The sequence below is a fragment of the Orcinus orca genome, chromosome 11 (assembly GCF_937001465.1).
Source record: "Orcinus orca chromosome 11, mOrcOrc1.1, whole genome shotgun sequence".
NCBI classification, from domain to species: Eukaryota; Metazoa; Chordata; class Mammalia; order Artiodactyla; family Delphinidae; genus Orcinus; species Orcinus orca.
The window spans coordinates 45,753,787-45,773,123 of NC_064569.1; the positions used below are offsets into that span (position 1 = coordinate 45,753,787).

Here is a 19,337-nt window from a genome sequence, read left to right on the forward strand (position 1 = left end):
TGGGGATGGGTGGGGACTGAGGTTTCCTGGACAGCTGTAAGGCAGATTTTGGCATTCTTAGGTCAACAGGGATTCCAGTTATCCAGAGAGCTCACTCAGCAGTGTCTCTTTACTTGCCCAGTACTGAGACATTTCTCCCAGTAGAACAAAATAGTTATCATAATGGGCAGACCCAAAATACTGAAAAAAAAACTCCCTTTTGCTCTTACAGGTATCTTTATTTGAAAATTTCAAAGTCTCTGGCACATACAGTTCTGAGCATTTAGATTTTGACTTCAGGGTGTATATGTGAATAACTTCAGTGATTTGTGGGTTAAACAGGAAATACCGATCTTAAGATTTAAAACAAACTTAGGCCCTTGCCCCAATATTAAACACTTTAAACTTAGTTTTTTTGTTCTCTTACTTTTGACTTCTCCAGATTCCTGCAGTTTTAGTGCTTTCTGCTGAGGCCACAAAAATTAAAAAGTGGGTAGCTAACATTTTAGGTATATAACAACTAAGGAACACAGGGATGAGAAAAATGGAGAACATGCTGTGATTTGCAGAGCCTACTGTATCAACATTAAGTAGCTGGATGTTAGGCAGAAATTAGTAGAGAAATTCTTTCCCGGTACTGGCACTATCTGCTTTCTCCTGGGGTCTCGCAGTAGGCAGATGCCTTCTTGCCTCAGAAAAGCCCCTTTTCTTTCTTCATCTGGAGCTGTTTCTAGCCAGGCAGAGCAGCAAATTGCCCTCTTGTGATGCCAAACACAGAAACAAAGTCCTGTTCAGAGAGGTAATTCTAAGAGAGAAGACAAAGTTTCTAGTTAGAAGGAAGACCTAGCACCTGTCAGTGCTAACGGGGTCGGGGAAATGGGGCCAAGAGAGAGTCCCAGGTAGTTCCCTGAAAGGGGAAGTAGAATGATTTCTTAGAAAGTTTTTAATGGACTTAAATTATTCATTGGAGAGTTCTTTGGCTTGTGGAGTCCCACCTTGGCCTCTGAAAGCCCTGGCTGGATTTGCGCACAGTCCCACCTGGCACCAGTGTCTTGCCAGAAGGACAAGAAATGGGTTATATATTATGTACAAGTTCTGAACATTAGGCTTTGGCTGAATGGAGAACTAAATCGATGGTTTTCCTTGCTTTCTGCCCTTATCTGCCATTTTTTATCTGGACATTTTCAAATGCAAGATCAGGTGGACCTTAATGAGAGCATAAAATTCTCCTAACATTTATTTATTAATGATTAATGAATATTTACTGTGCAAGTAAAATTATTAAGATATGGTCTCTGTTTTCAAGAAAGTTGCAGCCCAGATACTTAAGAGTTGGTTAGATAAGACACTGTGGAAAATCCAGAGGCCCTTCCGCTTCAAGGGGGAAATAAATTAGTTCATTCAACATGACTGTTAATTCAATCAGCTGAAACTTAAGGTGTGCCTGTGATCTGCTGGGCACCATTCTAGATGCTGAAAAGCTGAGAATGTGGGCGTGAACAAAACAGACAAGGTCCTTGCTCTTGAGGGTATCACTGGAGTGGGGCAGATAGATGGTGACCCAGTATAAAGGGACTATAGGCGGTGAGGGAGGCAGTGTCGGGGTGGTCAGGGGAGGCCTTCCTGGGGAGGTGGCATTGCAACTGAGACCTAAATAGTGAGGAGGAGCTGGTTGTCTGATGATCTGGGAGAAAAATGTTTTCAGGCAGGAGCAATAGCAAGCATAAAGGCTCATGTTCGAGGAACGGAAAAACAGCCACTGGCTGAAGGGCGGTAAGTGAAGAGGGTAGTGGTCTGTGAGATGAAGTCAGAGGTGGGCAGGGGCCAGATTGTTTGGGGCCTTGGAGGCCATCAGAAGAACTTTGGATTCTAAGTGTAGTGGGAAGCCATTCAGGGTGTTTTAAATAGAAAAGTATCATCTGTTGTAGAAGCCCATTGGTTGTTATGTGGGGAACAGATTGTAGGGCAGGGGTGGAAACCAGTTGGGGGCCTATGGCAGTGGTCCATGATGGCTGGACCGTACTGGCAGCAGAGAGATGGAGAGCAGTGAATGGAAGCTAGCTGATGGATTGATGTGGGAGGTGAGAAAAAAGAAGCAAGAAGGAGCCCTGGGTTTTCGGCTTGAGCTCCTGGGTGACTCAGATGTCTATTGAGTGCTTTACAGTGTTCCAGATCTGTCCTAGGCTGTATAGTGAGAAGGTGCTTTACTCATGGAGAGCTCACGTACATCAGATGCAGCCACTCACCTCCTTTTTGGCAGGGTTCACATCCTCAGGCAACTCCTGACTCTGATTTTTCAACAGAACTTCTACGGGGTAATATTTTGGCTCAGAATTTAGGGAGAGGGTTGTGTCCCTCATATCCTAGGGAAGATAAGAATGTAGACACTGGATAAGACTCTTCAGGTCTGTGCCGTTGAAGTTCTGTGTTTATAATATTTAAATTTTGGTTTTTACCACTTTATAATCATCCTTTAGAACAATGGTCCCCAAAACTGGCTGCATGTCAGAATCATCTGGGAATCTAAAATATTCAGATTTTAGGGTCCTTCTTGGGAAAGTGATTCAGTAAGTCTAAGGTAAATCCTGTATAGCCAGTTTGGCGTAGATGTTTTGCTTAAACATCATTTAAATACTGTGATCACATTCCTTCTATTGGTACTTTTACTTGGGCTCTACATTTCCAGTCTTCAAATGACTTCAAATTCAAGTCCTACTTCTTTTAAATATTTTTTAAAGATGCTACATTGCCATTAGCTTTGGAATCTTGAGTTTGTACAGCACAAAGGACAAAACTGCCAGATGGTTCGGACAGTGGTGCCATGTACTTGTCCTGATGTTAAAGAGCTGTTGGATTCCTGGCCAGAAGCTCCACTTCTTTTGGCCATTAAAATAGGGGTAAAAGGGCTTCCCTGGTGGCGCAGTGGTTGAGAGTCCGCCTGTCGATGCAGGGGACACGGGTTTGTGTCCCGGTCCGGGAAGATCCCACATGCCGAGGAGCGGCTGGGCCCGTGAGCCATGGCCGCTGAGCTTGCGCGTCCGGAGCTTGTGCTCCGCAACGGGAGAGGCCACAACAGTGAGAGGCCCGTGTATCGCAAAAAACAAAAACCACCACCACCAACAACAACAAAAAAATAGGGGTAATGGCCTGAGTTTCTGTGGACGCCCCTGTCAGAAACTGATAAACATTATCATGTGGGTTAGAAGCTTATTATTTCTGAAAAATACTAACAGTAAGTTTAATCTGTCCTGAATGACAGAGAGAGTTGAATAATAAAATTTGGTTTTGTTTTCATTGTTTTTTTAAACAGCAAGTCTGTTCTAAATTCTGGAAGGCAGTAAAATAAGGAACTTGGCTCTGAGACCTGCATTTCTACCGATTAAAACAATCTTCATATCAAAATAGACCACCAGAGTCATGCTAAGAAGGACATGATAGGATTTTGGCCATGTTGCATCTGTAGCATTTACTGTTTCTCTCTGGCTCTGGTTGTCTGTGAATAGCTCCTCCAAGAAACTCACAGCAGTGATTCTCGTGATAGCAGCAGTGTCTCCCAGCTCTTCTTTTAACTGTTCATATGATTTCCCTGCCTGAAAAGAAGAAATAGAAAATACAGCATGAGATGCTGCTTGTAGGGGAGGGACATGTCAGGCCTGGTCTGTACCCTCGAGAGAAGCAAAAAAGCCAGGAGACAGAAGACATTTCAGGATAAGCAAAAATGAAAATCCCCCCTTCTGGGTCTATGCAGGGTTGGGAGGTACTTAAACATGGTCTGCATTCTTTGCTGGTGGCCCCTCAATGCTCCATACTAAAAGCAGTTGACTAGGAGTCAGTAAACCTGGCTTCTTTCCACTGGTTAATTGTGACTTCAGACAAATAACTTCTCCTCTGAGATTCCTCATCTGTTAACACAGGAAACTGTTCCCTAGCTGTCAGGATGTAGAGCTCAAAAAGTAATGTATGTGGATATACTTTATAAACTTTATTACTTTTTCACACACTGCTTGTTCCTGAGGCAAGCTGTGAATTCTCTAACTGGACTTAGTGCCCTGGTGGGCGCGAAAGAGAAGGAAAGTAAAAAGCGGGGAGGGGAGAGGGAGTGGGGGAGATGCGGTCCTGGGTTTACTAAGCCCTTGAGTACCCCGCCATCCCACTGAGCTCTTAGTGCCGAGCGCCCTGGCAGTAAGAACATCTTCCCGGTCCTCTCTGTTCTTACGCTCCAAATGTGAGGGTCCCAGGCCAAGAACCAGCCTGTGAATATGGGAGGCTCAAACCCCTGTTTAATGATCAGGATTGGTGTGCCGGTGTCGCGGCCGCTGGGGTGAGTGTGCAGGTACTCCTGGGCGGTAGCAAGAGCGCTCTCCTTCTCTGTGGCGTTGGCCTCAGCCCCAATCCACAAGAACACCTGTTGTGGTAGAGATTGACTATTTGTTATTGAGCTCATACCAAGGGCTAAGTATCAATACTAGATCATACGTGCTGCCCTGTCTTTACCTGTCAGCAGTTCACAGCCTCATCAGAGTAAAGCTTTTCTCAGATTCATTTTGATTTATGTATCTCCCCAATCTACATCTCCAGTCCTGAACTCTCTCTCTCTGAACTTTAGCTTCCTGGATCCAGCTTCTTGCAAAACACCTCCTCTTGGCTGACTCCAAGCACATCAAGTGTAACACCCCCCAAATGTAGCTCTTTTCTAAACTTGTATCTGTGTCTCCATTCTTGGTGAATGGTGTCCATTCAGTCACCCAAGGCAATAACCTGGGAGTCATCCTAAATGCCTTCCATAACACCAGGACTTAGCTAATTTACCTCCTATGCTTTTGTCCAATCTGTCACCATCCCTCTGTCTCTACTCCACAGCTCCTGTGTGGGCCAGCAGCTGCTCTTACTGGACTAGGACAGTAGTCTGCTGATTGGTCTCCCAACATACAGTCTTTTTCCTCATAAGCCATCCCTCCTTTCCTGCACTCGCCAGAGTGATCTATCTAAAGCACAGTCTGACCATGTCACTCGCCTGCTTAAATTTCAGTAGCTTTCCCGGATGAATTTCAAACTTCTTGACGTGGTAGGTAAGGCCCACCCCTACTTCTTTAGCTCCACCTCTAGCGTGCTCTTTAACTCTGTCTTATGCTCTGACGATACTATTTGTAGTTCCCTGTATACTAGACTATTCATGCCTTGGTTTTCCTTTGCCTGAATGCCCTCTACCTGATTAATGCCTGTTTATCCTTTGAGTCTGGGAGCCATCTCCTCCAGAAAGTCTTCACTGAGCCCCTAAACTGTGTTGAGTGCCCCTTATTTGTGCTCCCATGGCACCTCATACGTACCTCCCTCATACTAAAATGATGTTTCTATGTCCGGTCTCCTCCACCCCCGCTCAGCCTGTAAACTCTGAGAGTAGGATGAGGCCCTTGGCCTTGGTGACACCACACCCAGCACAGTGATTAGAACAGACAAGGTGTTGAGTATGTTTGCTGAGCCAAACTGAAGAAAATGGGATGTGGCGAAGGGGTGGCCTTGAAGATACGCTTTCATATCCCTTTGTTCCCTAAAAGGCCCATATCCCTGGGTGTGGAGCCTGCTGCCCTTGGTCCTGAGAGAATGGGGTGCATGATGATAGGATGGCGTGATTTTCCTAAAGCAAAGTGGGAAAATTCCCAGGATGGTGAGTTTTAAACAACATTCTATTCTCTCCAGCCCTGGCAAAAAGCAGGTTCTTCCTTTGGTCACCACTGACAAATGTTTGATTGGCTTGGGGATGGTCCAGGGCTACCCTGGCTTTATCTGGGGGGGTTGGGGAGAGGTACTACACAAAAAATAGCCTAAAGCTTGAGGATCTTTGTCATTTGTTCCAAGCTCTTTGGCTGTCTTACCTGGTCCCAGGTATCCAGGAGCATCACGTCATCTGGGTTCAGGTCATCCTGGGTGAAGTCTGTGATCTCAGTGACAGTGAAATGGCCAGTCTTATTGGAACATTCAAAGAGATGGGACTGGACATCTAGGATTTCCTGCTGTAGTCTGCAATACAGTCCATTTAGTAGAGGAACTGAGCTGCTTAGAAATCATGTGCAGTTCACAAGTCTGTAGGCAGGGGGAGCCAAGAGGAGGGGATGCTGTGGTCCTGTACCTTTTGTCATTGGCATAGGGAGTTTTTCCTCCCATCAGGTCCCAGAACTCAGCTGGCTCCTGGCCCTCAGCCACTGTGTTCTCGGAGCCATCACAGAGAAGCCCGGCCAGCTCCTTAGCCATTGCCCGCTCATCCCCACTGGACCCCTGAGAGTGGGGTGGGGAGAACACAGATGTTAGCTGCACACAGGCACGTTGATGTGGGAAAAAAGTGTCTGAGACTAATAGCTCAGTGCAGCCAGGATCATCTACCAAGCCACAGTACCTCAGGACGGGGAGATAGATAGGTTTGTTCTGGTGCTGGGAAGGGCAGGGGGCAAGGGGCGGGGACACGGAGGAAAACAGTGGTGGCAAAGGACAAGACTAAACTCTGAAACCCACAGTGGATATTGACAAGTCACCTTTGTTTTGCTTTCAGTTGGAATTTTAGCACCTACTTTTGACTATTTTTTAAGAGAAAATTTAAGTGTATTTTAAAAATTATATACAGGAAAATTCACTTTTTTTGCCGTGGAGTTCTATGACTCCTGACGAATGCATAGAATCATGCTACCACCACCACAACAAAAACAGAACAGTCATCTCACCACTGCAAAAAATTTCCCTCGGGCTACCTACCCCTTTGTAGTCAAACCCTCCCTGAATCCTTAACCTCTGGCAACCACTGATCTGTTCCCCATCATGATAGTTTTGCCTTTTCCAGCATGTCATAAATGGAATCATACACTATGTGGCCTCTGTGCTAGTGCACTGTGCACTTAGCATAATGCATTTGAGATTCATCCTTGCAGTTGTGGGTATCCACAGCTTGTTTCTGTCCATAGCTGAGTAGTATCCCATTGTATGGATGCACCGCTGTTTGTTTATCCATCCTCCAGTTGGTTTGCTTCCAGTGTTTGGTGATTACAAATAATGGTGCTATAAACATTTGTGTACAGGTTTTTGTGTGAAGATAGTTTTTTATTTCGCATGGGTACATACCCAGGAATGGGGTTGCTGGGTCATACGGTAAGTGTATGTTTTATAAGAAACTGTCAAATTGTTCTCCAAAGGCCATATTTGCATTCCCACCAGCAGTGTGTGAGAATTCCTATTGCTTCGCATCCTCACCAGCACTTGATATTATCTTTTTTTTTTCAGTCATTCTAATAGGTGTGTAGTGGTATCTCATTGGGGTTTTCATTTGCATTTCCCTAATGACTAATGAAGTTGAGCATCTTTTCCTGTTCAATTCTCTTTTGCAAAACAATTTTAGTGCTTTCTAATGCAGATGCAATCTAAATTGACAAAAATCACATTTTTAGTGTTTCTGTTCAGTGTTCATGGCCGTCCTGTTACAGTCCACCAAACTGGTGTGGAAAGATTGACTTATCCAGCCTGCATCCAGCCTCCATGTGTTCAGAGGTTTATGGAGGGTCTCCTGGATGTAAGCAGTGTGTTAGTGAGTTTCTAATTGGAGGCCTGATTGTGGGGAACATTGTCAGTCCCTTTGAAGATCCTTTAGGAGAAGGCTCCTTTTTCTGAGGACTGCTCCAGCCCACTCTTTAGTTCCTTTGCCCTTGCTGACAGGAGGGTTGGTGCAGCGCTGGGCTCTGAGGGGCTGGTATGACCACTGGGCCAGCCATCCTACCTTGCCATACCACAGGTAGTGCTCTGCCTGGGTCCGCAGCAGAAAGACATCATTGGAGTTCAGGGAGGAGGTGAAGACTGGAACCTGCACCGCTTTGGTGTTAGATTTGTCATTTCCTTGAATCTGGAAGAGGCTTACCGGAGGATCGGGCTCGGCATTTCCCTTCCTGGAAGTCCCACCCTAGAGAGAGAGAAAAGCAGCGTCTGGAACTAAGGTGCACCATATGCACCGGGCACTGGGCTAGCATTGTGGAGAACATGGATGTGTTTGACACCGTCTTTGCCCTCAAGGAGCGTCTAGGCTAACTGGGAGAGGTTGAGGTGAGCTGGAATTATGGTACCAATAGTATTAGCTTTCATTATGAGACCCTGGTTATATGCCAGGCTCTTTGCTGGTGCCTTATCTACATCATCTTATAGATCCTCATAATAACTTTGTGAAGTGGGTATTATTATCCCACAGTGCAGATGGGGAAACAGGCTTAGAAACTTGGCTAATAAATGACAAGACTAGGACTTGACCACAGACTTGCGTATATCAAACATGTGACATTATACATTTGGGGTAGTGCTTCAGCCAGGGCTTCATGGAAGAAATGGAACTTGAATCTGAAGGGGCACATTCTCTGGGGGAGGTGGACAGGTAATGATATGGCACATGTGAGGTCTAATGAGGACACCCACCTGACTGGCGTGGAGTGTGTAGGCTAGGGAGCTGAGGGTGATGTGCCTGCACAGGTAATACGGGTCAGATTATAAAAGACCTTGAACATGAATTAGGCAGTGGTTTGGACTTGAAGCCCTAGGCAGTCGGGATTCACTTCAGTGTCTTAGAGAGATTCACCCGCTTCTTGTCTATGTCTTCCCCAAGCCCTGCTCTCTACCCCTCCTCTCCTCTACTGTAGTCTCCTGCTGACCTGCTGGTTCTGAGCATTCTGCTTATGGTATAATTTTATCTGAGGGCTCTCACCTCAAAGATAACCAGCTTTCCTTTGAAGATGGCCATGAAGTGGCGTGGCTCCTTCCCCATGGTAACCCGAACCTGCACAGGGGCCCCATCAAACTGCCGGTCCACCGCCACCGCCTGGTATGCCGAGGCTGCCAGCTCATCCTGTGAGGCGTGGCGGCCCTGTAGTGGTGAGCGGGTGCGATGGGTCCCTGCTACCCCCGGCCCTAGCTCAGTGGCCAGAGGAGGCGCCAGGATCCAAAGCTGAGAGGCTGCCCCAGGCCTACCTGCCAGATGTACAAGATGTAGTGTGGCTTCCCGTGCACCTTGTACGTATAGAGAACCAGATAGCAGTCTCCCCCATAAAAGAAGCCATACCGCTGATGCTCCACGGGGACCAGCTCTAGGTTTTCAATTCTCCAGACCTAGGCATAGAAGGAGACACAGTTCCCCAGAGATGGGAGTCCCGTGAAGAAACAGCTATCTGGAGGGAACTGGGCCATGCTTAGCAGAGAATCCAGGTGGGTGAGGCACTAACGTCCATTCAAAGTATACCTTCCCGCTCTGGTGCTTCTTTCCAGTGGTGAGGGCTTATCACATTTGCATGATTTGAATCCCAAGAACTGGATCGTCCCTGGTCAGATGCATCCCCATCATGGCTCAGAGATGATTTGAATATGTCTGCCAGGTGAGTTATTGATAGCACACTGGAGTATCTACCTTTCACTTATGTGAAGAATTGTGGGAAAACCCTGCAGACTCAGACACCTCTTTGAATAGTCCTGAGGTGCCAGAGGTGGAAAGGAAAGCAAAGCAGACATGGAATTACGTGTCTCTTCTGTAGAGCAGAGCAGCCAGGAGGGCCAGTGCTGCCGCCTGCCCTGGGATGTGGGTCACTGGGCTTACCTCAACGTTGCCGTTGCCGTCGTCGACCATTCTTTCCTGGGCTGCCACCTCTGGTTTGGTGTGCAGCAGAGTCACATCAAATTTATCCTGGGAAACGTTAGCTGCACGGAAGGGGTTAGGAGAAGCCAAGTGAGCAAAAAGCACCTGTGCCTGCCTTTCTACAGAGTCCCGGCAGTGAAAACACGATCTGGGGGCAATCTTACCGATTTTACCAATGCTGCACGTTTTCCCCAGACCCACGGTCTGTTCCTTCACTGACCACTTCTGGAACAGCTGCTTGAACATGGCTGACTCGGCACCGTCACTGACGGTCTCCACGTTGGTACTGCTGGGGTAGCCCTTCATCTTGATGAAGTTCTGCGGGTGCCCCCCCGCCCCCAAAGGACAGGTCAGTCCGGGAGTGCACTGGGCTCTTGACTTGGCTGGTGATTCAACCCTGTGAAGCCAGTTGGTAGGACTGTTCCCTTCTCAGAGTTAGAGTCAAATTCTAACTCACTTCTGTCTAGGGACCAAGTTACCTGCCTCAAGGAAAGGACTGAGTAGAACATTTTGACATCTCTTCATTGGCCTGTCATGATTATTACTGATTTTTTTTTTTGGTAAGATCCTCTATTCTGTGTTCCTTCAGCACTCCTGTACTCTACTGACTTTGTATCACCTTCATTTGCCCCTTTTTTGCTTTGTAAGTGCATCCTGCTTGGTTCATCTGCATGGGTCTGCACAATGTCATAAGCTCCTTGAGGACAGGGCCATTGACCTTGATATGTGATACCTCCTTCAATAATAACAGCCACCTTTTACTGAGCAGGTGTGTGTGCCAGGTATTGTTCTGAGTGCTTTATAAATGTTACTTAATCCTCACAACAACCCCAGGAGATGGCATTAAACCTGGATTTGAATGCCAGTTTGTCTGTCTGACTTTGAAGTTATGTATGTAACTGCGATGTTCTATGCTCTGGTGCCTAATATGGCTCTCTGAGCACATCTGATGTGTTATGGACAGAATTTTTTGGACAATATTGCACATCCATAGCTCCTACCAGAGCTTTAGACATGGCCATCTGTTTCTCAACCTTTGTGGCTCCTCTTCCTTTCCACACATAGATCTTGGTTCCACTTTGGTCCAGGATGTAGCAGTCCTGAAGCAGACGGTCAGGGATAAAAGTGGTTACTCCTGCCCAAGACCATGAGGAAGGCCTTTCCCTAGAGTCTGCCTCTGAAGCCAGATCTGGCTACCCCAAGCCAAGCCCACCCAAGCTCTACTTACATCATGGTTCAGTAAGCCCTGGACCAGAGGCCTCGTTCCTACATCTGTGACCGCCAGCTGCCCAGCTGAGTCTGAGACACTAGAGAAGGGGAGAGGTTAGCCTGTACCTTCTCTTCTACAAAGCATCGTGTAGTCAATCTGATATTTCATGGTTTTGTCTTAGAATGGAGTTTCTGGGTAGAGTTCAACTTCTTGTGACAGGCATGGCTTGAATGCAGACAGGAATGTGATGGACTCTGTTCTGTGGAGGAGACTTTTGTGCATCTCTCTTCCGAACATTATCCTGTCCACATCCCTAGGCACGTATAGATCTGAGCAAAGAAATGGTCTCCCCCAGAGACGAGGAAGAGTTGCTAACAAGAGCAGATGGTAGCTGCTCAGGGAACACCGAGCTCCTTATAGAAGCTGCATTTGAAAAAGACCGAAAGAAAGCCAGTCACTTGCACCCCAAACGAGGAGCGAAGCAGAAGTTTTCTGGGGGGACACCTTCCCCCTACCCCAGCTTCCAGCCAGCAGCCAGGCTTAGCTACTCACTGATACAGCGTGATATTTGATTTCTGCTGCTGATCTGTGATCTCATCGGGGACCGCAGGCTTGATAATGGAGTGCTGCCCGAGGGTGTCCTGAAGGACCTTCATCAGCTCTGGACTGGCCGCCTCCTTGTCTCCCTCGATCACTCCTATTTCAGCACGGCCCCCTCGCTCCCTGTCCCGAATATGCTTTGCCAGGAGCATAGCCTGTAAAGAAGCCCGAGGACCGGAGGAGCAGCCTGGATCCCAGACACAGAAGTTACCCTGATGCTGAGTCGCAGGCTCACATACGTGGCCTGTCTCTGAAACAGATGCTGCTCAAAGGCAGGGGTCTGGCTTGAAGGGCAGGAAAGAGCCAGCGAGGAAAGAAGAAGGAAAGGGCAACTGAGGGAGTGCAAGCCCGTGAGGCCCCGCGGCGGGTGGGGGAGGGAGCAACAGAACAGGCCACACCTTCAGACGCTCCCTGCTGCTGCTCTCTGGGCCATTCCACTGGATGATGACCTTCCCAAGGTCCAGCAGGAAGACATCACCTCGGTTAAAACTGTCCCAGCTCATTTCCACCTGCAGGAGAGAGGTAGACATTATGTAGGAGGAGTTCTTAGGTGCTAGGCGGAGAGGCCCTGGGCCCAGGACAGACAAGGGGCAGGACTTACCTCGGTGGCCCTGATGTTTCTCTTCCCCTTCACGTGCAGCAACCGCTTCACATCGTAGGTATTGGTCTCCACGTGCTTCATCCCGGAGGCCACACCCCCCTTCTTGTAGCTGAGGGAACATCCGTTATTTATTGAGCACCTGCTATGTGCTAGGTACTGGGGAGACAGTTGTGGATCACACACATGCAACCTCTGCCCACGTGGGTGACGACAGTAAATGAGCAGGTAAACATAGATGCTGGTCACCACTGCCACAGAGGTGCACTCAGACAGCATGTTCAGGGCAGTCTTCTCCGAAGGACTGACATTTGAGCTGGGATATTAAGAGTAGGAACCAACCACCAGAGGACTAGTTCTCCAGACAGAGGGTGCATCACTGATGAAGTCCCCAGAGCACAGAAGAACTTGTTTTGTTTCGTTCTAGAAACTGTGTGAATGTCGCGTGTGATGGGGAGAGGGGCACAAGTCAGGCGGGAGCAGAAACATTAATGACACCGTGGCCTTAAAAACCATCTCACTCCAAGAATCCGCTCTCCCGCCCCTGGCCCTCACCCCAGCCCAGCCTCCCCCAGGGGTCCCATACGTGAAGGGCACGCAGAAAGCCACGGGGAGCAGAGGGTTCCTTGGTGACTCAGTGTGGTGCTCTGTGCCCAGTAGGTCCTCAGTGGGGACTGCTGACCTGCAAGAAGCTGGCCTTGGACCAGCCTCAGAACTCTCAAGCTCATTGGAATTCCTTTTTCTTTTCAATCTCAAGTGCAAAGTTTTGAGGTAATCAAGCTCCTCAGTTCGTGGAAGGTTTTCACCATTGGCCTTTATTGAGACCCCTCTCTTGTAGTAAGTATTTATGTGTTCCCTTTTATCTGCATACCCTACCCCCCTTTCTCTCCCCGCCATAAGCATCCATTCTAACAGTTTAACATCAGTCTTTTTATTTTCATTCTGGTAAAATGTGGCCTGTTGTTTTGAGTTTATGTACTTTTTTTAAAACAGAAATTGGCATTCTGTTCTATATTTCAAGCCTGTTTCTACCTGTGCTCCCTAAGCCCCATGTTTTTAAGGTCTGTCCACATGTCAGATGTGCCTCTAATCTGTTGCTTCCAGCTGTGGCATTGTACTCCGCTGTGTCGCGGAGTGTTTTTCCTGTCCACATTGCCTGCAGCTTCCCACCACCACTAATGTGAACGTTCTGGTTCATGTGCCCTTGTGGACCTGGGAAGGTGAGCGCTCCTTTGGGTCACACGCCGGGGGTGAGATCTGCCCCAGTGGCAGCAGACTACTCTCCGGAATGCTGGGCCAGTTCTCACTTGCACCAGCAGGGCACCTGTCTCCCCAGAGCTTTGAGGACACTTGGCGCCTCTCAGCTCTCTGAGTTACTCTGCTCTAGTAGGCGGAAATGATGGCTTTGTTTGGATTTGCATTTCTCTGATGACTTTCTTCATATACATTTTGGCCCTTTTGGTTTCCTCTTTGGTAAACTGCGCTTACGTCCTTGCTCTGTGCATAGCTACTCACATGATGCCCTGCTTGAAGTAGCCGTGGAAGGTGTCGGACTCGTGGCACTGGACCTCCCGGTGCTGCACAGGGCTGCCCCCCAGGTAGTCATCCAGCTGCGTAGTGTAGATGGCTGCGCAGCTCTTCTCATCCTGCGAGGAGTCCTTCCCAATCCAGAAGTGGATGTCCTGGGAGAGGATGCTGCCCACTCTCCGGGTCTGGGATGTAGTCAGAGAGATCAGGTCAGGGGCCAGCTCGCCTCCCCTTCGCTGCTGGCCCTTCTGGCGTGGGAAGAACGTGGCCTACGGTGACTTGTGTCCTGCCCTTGGCAGGCTCGGGGCCTCTCCCTCCCTGCAGTGGCCCGGGTGCAGACCTCCTCCGTGGCTCAAGCCCTGGCAGCACAAATCCCTCCCCACATTTGGGGAATGTTGACAGCTTATTGTTCTCAAAATAAACAGAGACCAATGGGGATCTTTTCCGGGTTGGACTGCAGGCTTTTCTTGCTGCTCTTTCGCACCCCTGCTCTTGCACATCTGGCACAGCGCTGCTGTCCATCTGCATGGCTCTCTCAGTGCTGTCCACGTGGGAGATTGTTTCCTCTGCTAGATGAGTACTTTGAGGCCAGAGGTGGCCTTGTATCCACCTGGCCTTCCTTCACAGCACTGTAATCTGGGGTCTGGGTCCCAGAGGGAGAAGTGCTGCTGTAGGCGACTCACTGAGGTTCAGACTGAGGGCCACACCCATACCCTCTGATGCAAAATTTAAAACCCTGGCCTAAGAAACCCTTTGATAGTCAAACTGGAGGCCTGTTCTATATAAAAGCAAGGAAGAATCAAGATGGATACCAGATTAACCTCACGGGCAGATCTCCCAGTGGGGCCCCAGAGCTGGCTCTCAGGGGAGCAGCTCATGGGAATGGGGGGCATGGTGCTCACCGAGAGGATGATGTAGCAGTCCCCCTCATAGAAGGGGCCGTGGGCATTCAGGGGCACCAGTGCCAGCTCCATTTTCTGGAAGGACAAGGGGTGTGTATAGGCTGCATTCTCTCCCTCCTCCCCCGACCCCCCCAGGCCTCCCCCTGCACGCCGTCATTTGACACAGGCGGCAGGGGAGAGTGGGGAGATGTCCCCACGGGGCGTAGCGGCCAGCCACAGGATTAGTGCGGTCACCCCTCTGGCTTCTGCTGAACTCCACCTGCCCGGCCCTGGGTCTGGATCCGGGTGCCTGTCCTCACCCCATCCTCCTCGCACCGCCTGCCCGGCCTCTTCTTGCTACACTGTGAAGAGCCTGTGCGCCGCCTCAGTCCTTTGCAGAGTTGGGTGTAAGCCCTCAAGTAAAAGCCCATCTCTGAGCCGCTGCACCAGAGTGCCTCCAGCGCTGACTCTGACCACCCAGAGCTGGCCAAGTTCTGACAGAATGGGGAGCCAGGATTCTGTGAGGCTCTGGGGGGGACTGCCAGCCATGTGCAGGCTCCCTGCCAAGGGCTCTGTATTTGGAGTCTGGGTGGGAGCCCTGATGCACCTGTCACCAGCATGTGTGGCTCGTCCCAGGAGAGCCATTCCCATGGCCTCAGATGTGGACTTTCATCATACCTCCTAGTAGGTAAGCCTGCAGTCATGTTTGAGTGTATTCTGTGTAAAATACGTGTTAAATGTAAAAATGTTAAATATCCCACAGTTTGCGTAACTCTTCTAGTACCTATTAGTTTTTAAATCAACTGGGAGCCTTAAAACAGTGGGAGTGACCTGGGCTCTCACAAGCTCTGAGCTGCTTGCTAGGGGGCTGTGGCCCCCCTCGTGGTGGAGGATGGTGAGGTGGGGCATCACCTCTGGGTTTTCTGCAGCAGAGCCACTCACTGGGCTCAGAGCAGGGAGGTGGGGTGAGGCTGCCAGGCCAGGGCGGTTCCCAACTATAGACCGCTAGAGCTCGAGGTCAGCCAGAGGGGCTCAAGCCCCGAGTGGGAGAAGGGATGAGCAGGGCACCGATCTGTGCTGTACTCGCCAAATCTTCCTACCACCTTGCAGGAGCCAGAGTGCCCCGTGGAAGACAGGTTCCATTGTCCTGACAGAAGCAGCCAGGTGTCTCAGGGCTCCGTGGGTGGGCCTGGGCCCCACCCATCTCTCTAGGGCATTTACTAGAAGTGCAGATGGCTAGATAAAAGGCAAGCCTATTTTTGCTTTCCTCCACCTGTCACCCGCCTGCTCTGAGCACCCAGGAGGGGTCAAGGATCGGAAAATGTGCCCTTTGGAGCTGCCTCTCACTGTTGATGAACCACAGACAGGAGATCGAGGCATGTGGAGGGCCTTCAGCAGACCACAGTCTCCTGCCCCCATCCAGCCCAGCTCACCTCTATTCTCCAGGTGATGATCCCAGGGTCGTTGCCCACAGCCTGAAAGGCACTGCTCAGAGACATGGCGCTTGTCTTCCTGGGACTGAAACATCACAGAGCAAGCACGGAGATGACGCCTCTCACAGCAGTCATCCAGCCAGTTTTCCTCCTAACTCACTTCCCAATCTCTTGTCAGCCATCCTGCCAGGTCCTTGTGGTGCATCCCTGCACTATCTCACAGTGATGTGGAAAATGACTTGTCCAAGTTCATGTCGTAAGGCTGGCTGGCCCAGGGATCCCCACCGGAAATTCTGCTTCCCACTTGCCACTTTCCTTGTTAAGAGCTCTGATAACACAGCCATGACTATTTACTGAAGGGGTGACAAATATGCTAAGCCCTGTGTGGGTTCACTTTATGTTCTCTCATTTAATTCTCATGAGCTGAGTATATTTTCTTTGTCTTACATTGTGCGAAAATTGAGGTTCAGAGAGGTTAAATAATTTACTCAGTATCACTAGAATGAAATCCATACCTGATCTTAAAATCTGTGCTCTTTTCTAGTTTCTGTGATGTACTGCAGCCCTTCCTAACTTACGTAAATTTAGTGGCACATGGGATTGAAAAGCTTATGTCGGAATAACTATTTCCAAACTGGGTTTCCTTCTTTCATTCCCAGTCCCTCTAACTCTCCCAGACTCCCTGCTTGCCAGGTCCTCTCCACAGTCAACAATTTGAGCTTTTACTTCCCAGACTTTTTTAAGTAAACTATCCTAAAACTCAGACAACCCATTCTGCTTCTGTCACATGACTAATATATTCCCTGTGCCTCACAGAAGAGGGAAAGTAAAATGGCAGGGCTGGGCCTGGGACAAAGAGTGCAGGGTGCCAGCAGGGGCAGGTGGGCGTGGCCTGTGGGCAGATCCTCCCCCCTGGCCCCTCCCACACAGACCCAGACAGTCGTGCTGTGGCCGCCCACAGACAGGGTGGGGAGAGGGAGGAAGAGGTAAAGAGAAGTATGGATTGTGTACCATCTCTGTTCGAAGTGTGTCTAGGGTTATTAAGCACCTACACATGTCCATGGCCACACAGGCTTGAAATAATGAAAATTCCTGCCTGGTTCTTTTTTTTTTTTTTTTTGCGGTATGCGGGCCTCTCACTGTTGTGGCCTCTCCCGTTGCGGAGCACTGGCTCCGAACACGCAGGCTCCGCGGCATGTGGGATCTTCCCGGACCGGGGCACGAACCCGCGTTCCCTGCATCGGCAGGCGGACTCTCAGCCACTGCACCACCAGGGAAGCCCCTCCTGCCTGGTTCTTGCTCTCAAGGGGCTTGCAATCTGATTGATACACATCACTGATGAATGCTTCCAAGAGGCAAAGGAAAAAGGAAGGGCTTGACGAAGTTACATAGGATAAAGAAAAAGAAAAATAAAGAAAAAACAACCCCACCCAGAAAGGACTATCTGGGGTTTTGCTATTTGGAGGCATATTGTGCTTGTTAAGAGGAGCATGTCTGGCCATTCTTTTCTTAAGCCTTGGTGGATGAACCCAGGTTTGGAGAGTATGTGCCATTATCTAGTATGGACGTTGGCCAAAAAAACAAAAGAAAAGACAAACAAAAAACTCTCTTTGTCTACTGCTACAGCAGGACTACAGCAGAGCAGTGATGTGGAGCTGCCAGTGTTTAAGGATTTAATTTGATAATTGGCACTGCCCCACCCTGTGCTGCTTAGAATTGCCAGGAAATATTTGTTCAGGTTTTCTTCAGACCCTAGATTTCAGTCATTAAAGGCAAATGCTGTGACCCAACTAGGGGAAGGGGACAAGGAATTCATTCCTTGGAGAGAGGTAAGAGTAAACCTGGTAAAAGTCAAACCAGCTGGCACTAATTAGAACTGTGAGTCCAGAGGCCAAAAGCAGTCCCATTTTCCAGCAGGGACTTGGCAATCAAAATGCTCACTGGGCCAGGGTCCCTGAAATGCAGGAGAGGACATGCTCAAAGCAGGGACTTTGCCATACTGGAAAACCCAGGAAATGTGATTGGGGGACTGAGCAAAGTCCCCCAAAGCTCAGTCTCTCCCTCCCTCCTCCTCAAGTCCTAATTTATCAACTCAGCACCCTTTGAGACCACTGCACAAACCGCTGGGTGGGGTGCAGTTTTGAAATCCCAGCTTAAAAGCTGGTGGCCCTTAATTCTTACCAATACTCCTAGGAATGGACCCCAAGCAGAGGAAGCTGGTGTAAATTTCTGCCTTGCCCCACACCATCTCTTTGAGATGGGTGAATCTTTCCAAGCTTTTGAAAGTGTGTCCTATGTTTAGTGGTCTCTAGAAAGCACCTCGACTTCTCAGCAGGAAGTTTGCAAAACTGGCCACAAACTCCTGGTTCAACCCTTTAAAAGCCTCATCCGAGAACACAAAGCCAAGGAAATTTTAATCTCCTCTCTTTTGTTTCTTTCTAGTTCAAGTAAAATTGCTCTATTGACGTGCATCCATAAACCATATAGAACTTACCTTGCCTTCGCTCTCAGCGGTCTTCCCAGTTTTCTGGCGGGTAAGCACTGTTGAGGAACCACCCAATGCTGGAGGTTCCAGGTCCTGCTGCCTTACCTTAGTAATGGCTGCGCATACACTGGGTTATATTTGCTTGCATTTGCATCCTAACTGCATTTTCCTAGTCCTGGCCAATCACAGCCAACCTAGCCCTGGGCTTGACTTATTCAAACCAGAGAGAAAGCTGTATCTGTTCCTATTCAAAACAGCAAAAACAAGAGCAGACTTTTAAAGGCTTCTTTTAACTCCAGCTCCACACCCTGATCTAATTGATTTTTTTAAAGTGCACAGCCCATCAATAATGCAGGAAAGAGGGTGGGAGGATATGAAATTTGCCATATTGTAGATATGAATGCATTACACCGATGACAGGAAGCAGGGGCTGGGGCTGCCCCCCGCCCTCCAAGTGCATGGGATGTCCAGGCTGGCAAGCACCTCCCGAGAAGCTCCTGGGCATTTCTCAGAGGGGAAGTCTGGGAGAAGGACCTGGAGTGAGTTATTAGGTCATTCTGTTTTGCCCCTTGGGGTCTCCCTTGGGGTCATAGATCAGCCCAGTCAATATCTGAGTGCCTACTATGTGCCAAGAACCATGCCGGGCTCTGAGTTTCAAGGCTCCTAGTTTGGGGAAATCAGTAAGGGGCACAGAAGGAAGACTCTAAATCCCTTGGGGCTTCTGGTTCCTCCCCAGAAGTCAACAGGACACCAAGCATATGCTTATTAAGCACCTGGATGGCAATGCGGTTGATTCCACATGGGGGCCAGGGAAGAGCTAATGTAGCCCGACTTCTGTAACCTTGAGCAAAATCCCTGTGCTGAGTGTGCGGCTGGTCCCCCAGCTTGGGCGCTCCAGCCTCGTCATGACAGAGGCGTTTTAAGGGAAGAAGGGGGGGTAAGTGCCCGAATGAACAACAGGAGGGTCAGGAGGCAGTG

General features: G+C 49.1%; 2 protein-coding genes across 10 annotated transcripts in view; one reads left to right on the plus strand and one right to left on the minus strand.

Moving 5' to 3' along the window:
- The window catches only part of TSFM (Ts translation elongation factor, mitochondrial), a 37,276-nt gene that overhangs the window by 9,549 nt on the left and 8,390 nt on the right, over positions 1–19,337 (plus strand). The gene's annotated exons all lie outside the window — the stretch shown is intronic.
- On the minus strand, positions 208–17,002 carry AVIL (advillin). Of its 5 annotated transcripts, XM_004276572.4 has the most exons (19): positions 15,875–17,002; positions 14,463–14,537; positions 13,549–13,745; positions 12,037–12,145; positions 11,834–11,944; positions 11,388–11,590; positions 10,854–10,932; positions 10,627–10,725; positions 9,790–9,943; positions 9,587–9,687; positions 8,968–9,105; positions 8,705–8,863; positions 7,736–7,915; positions 6,107–6,252; positions 5,853–5,997; positions 4,196–4,384; positions 3,501–3,569; positions 2,226–2,342; positions 208–784 (listed from the first exon to the last, which is right to left on the minus strand). In XM_004276572.4, the coding sequence occupies exons 1-19, from the start codon at positions 15,938–15,940 to the stop codon at positions 710–712; spliced, it is 2,412 nt and encodes an 803-aa protein (XP_004276620.2). In that variant the 5' UTR covers positions 15,941–17,002; the 3' UTR covers positions 208–709. The 5 variants fall into 5 exon arrangements, 4 of the variants coding, with proteins under 4 accessions (XP_004276620.2, XP_049550721.1, XP_049550720.1 ...); XM_049694764.1 differs by having other exon boundaries at positions 9,587–9,943; XR_007470258.1 differs by having other exon boundaries at positions 762–784; positions 2,226–3,569; positions 9,587–9,943.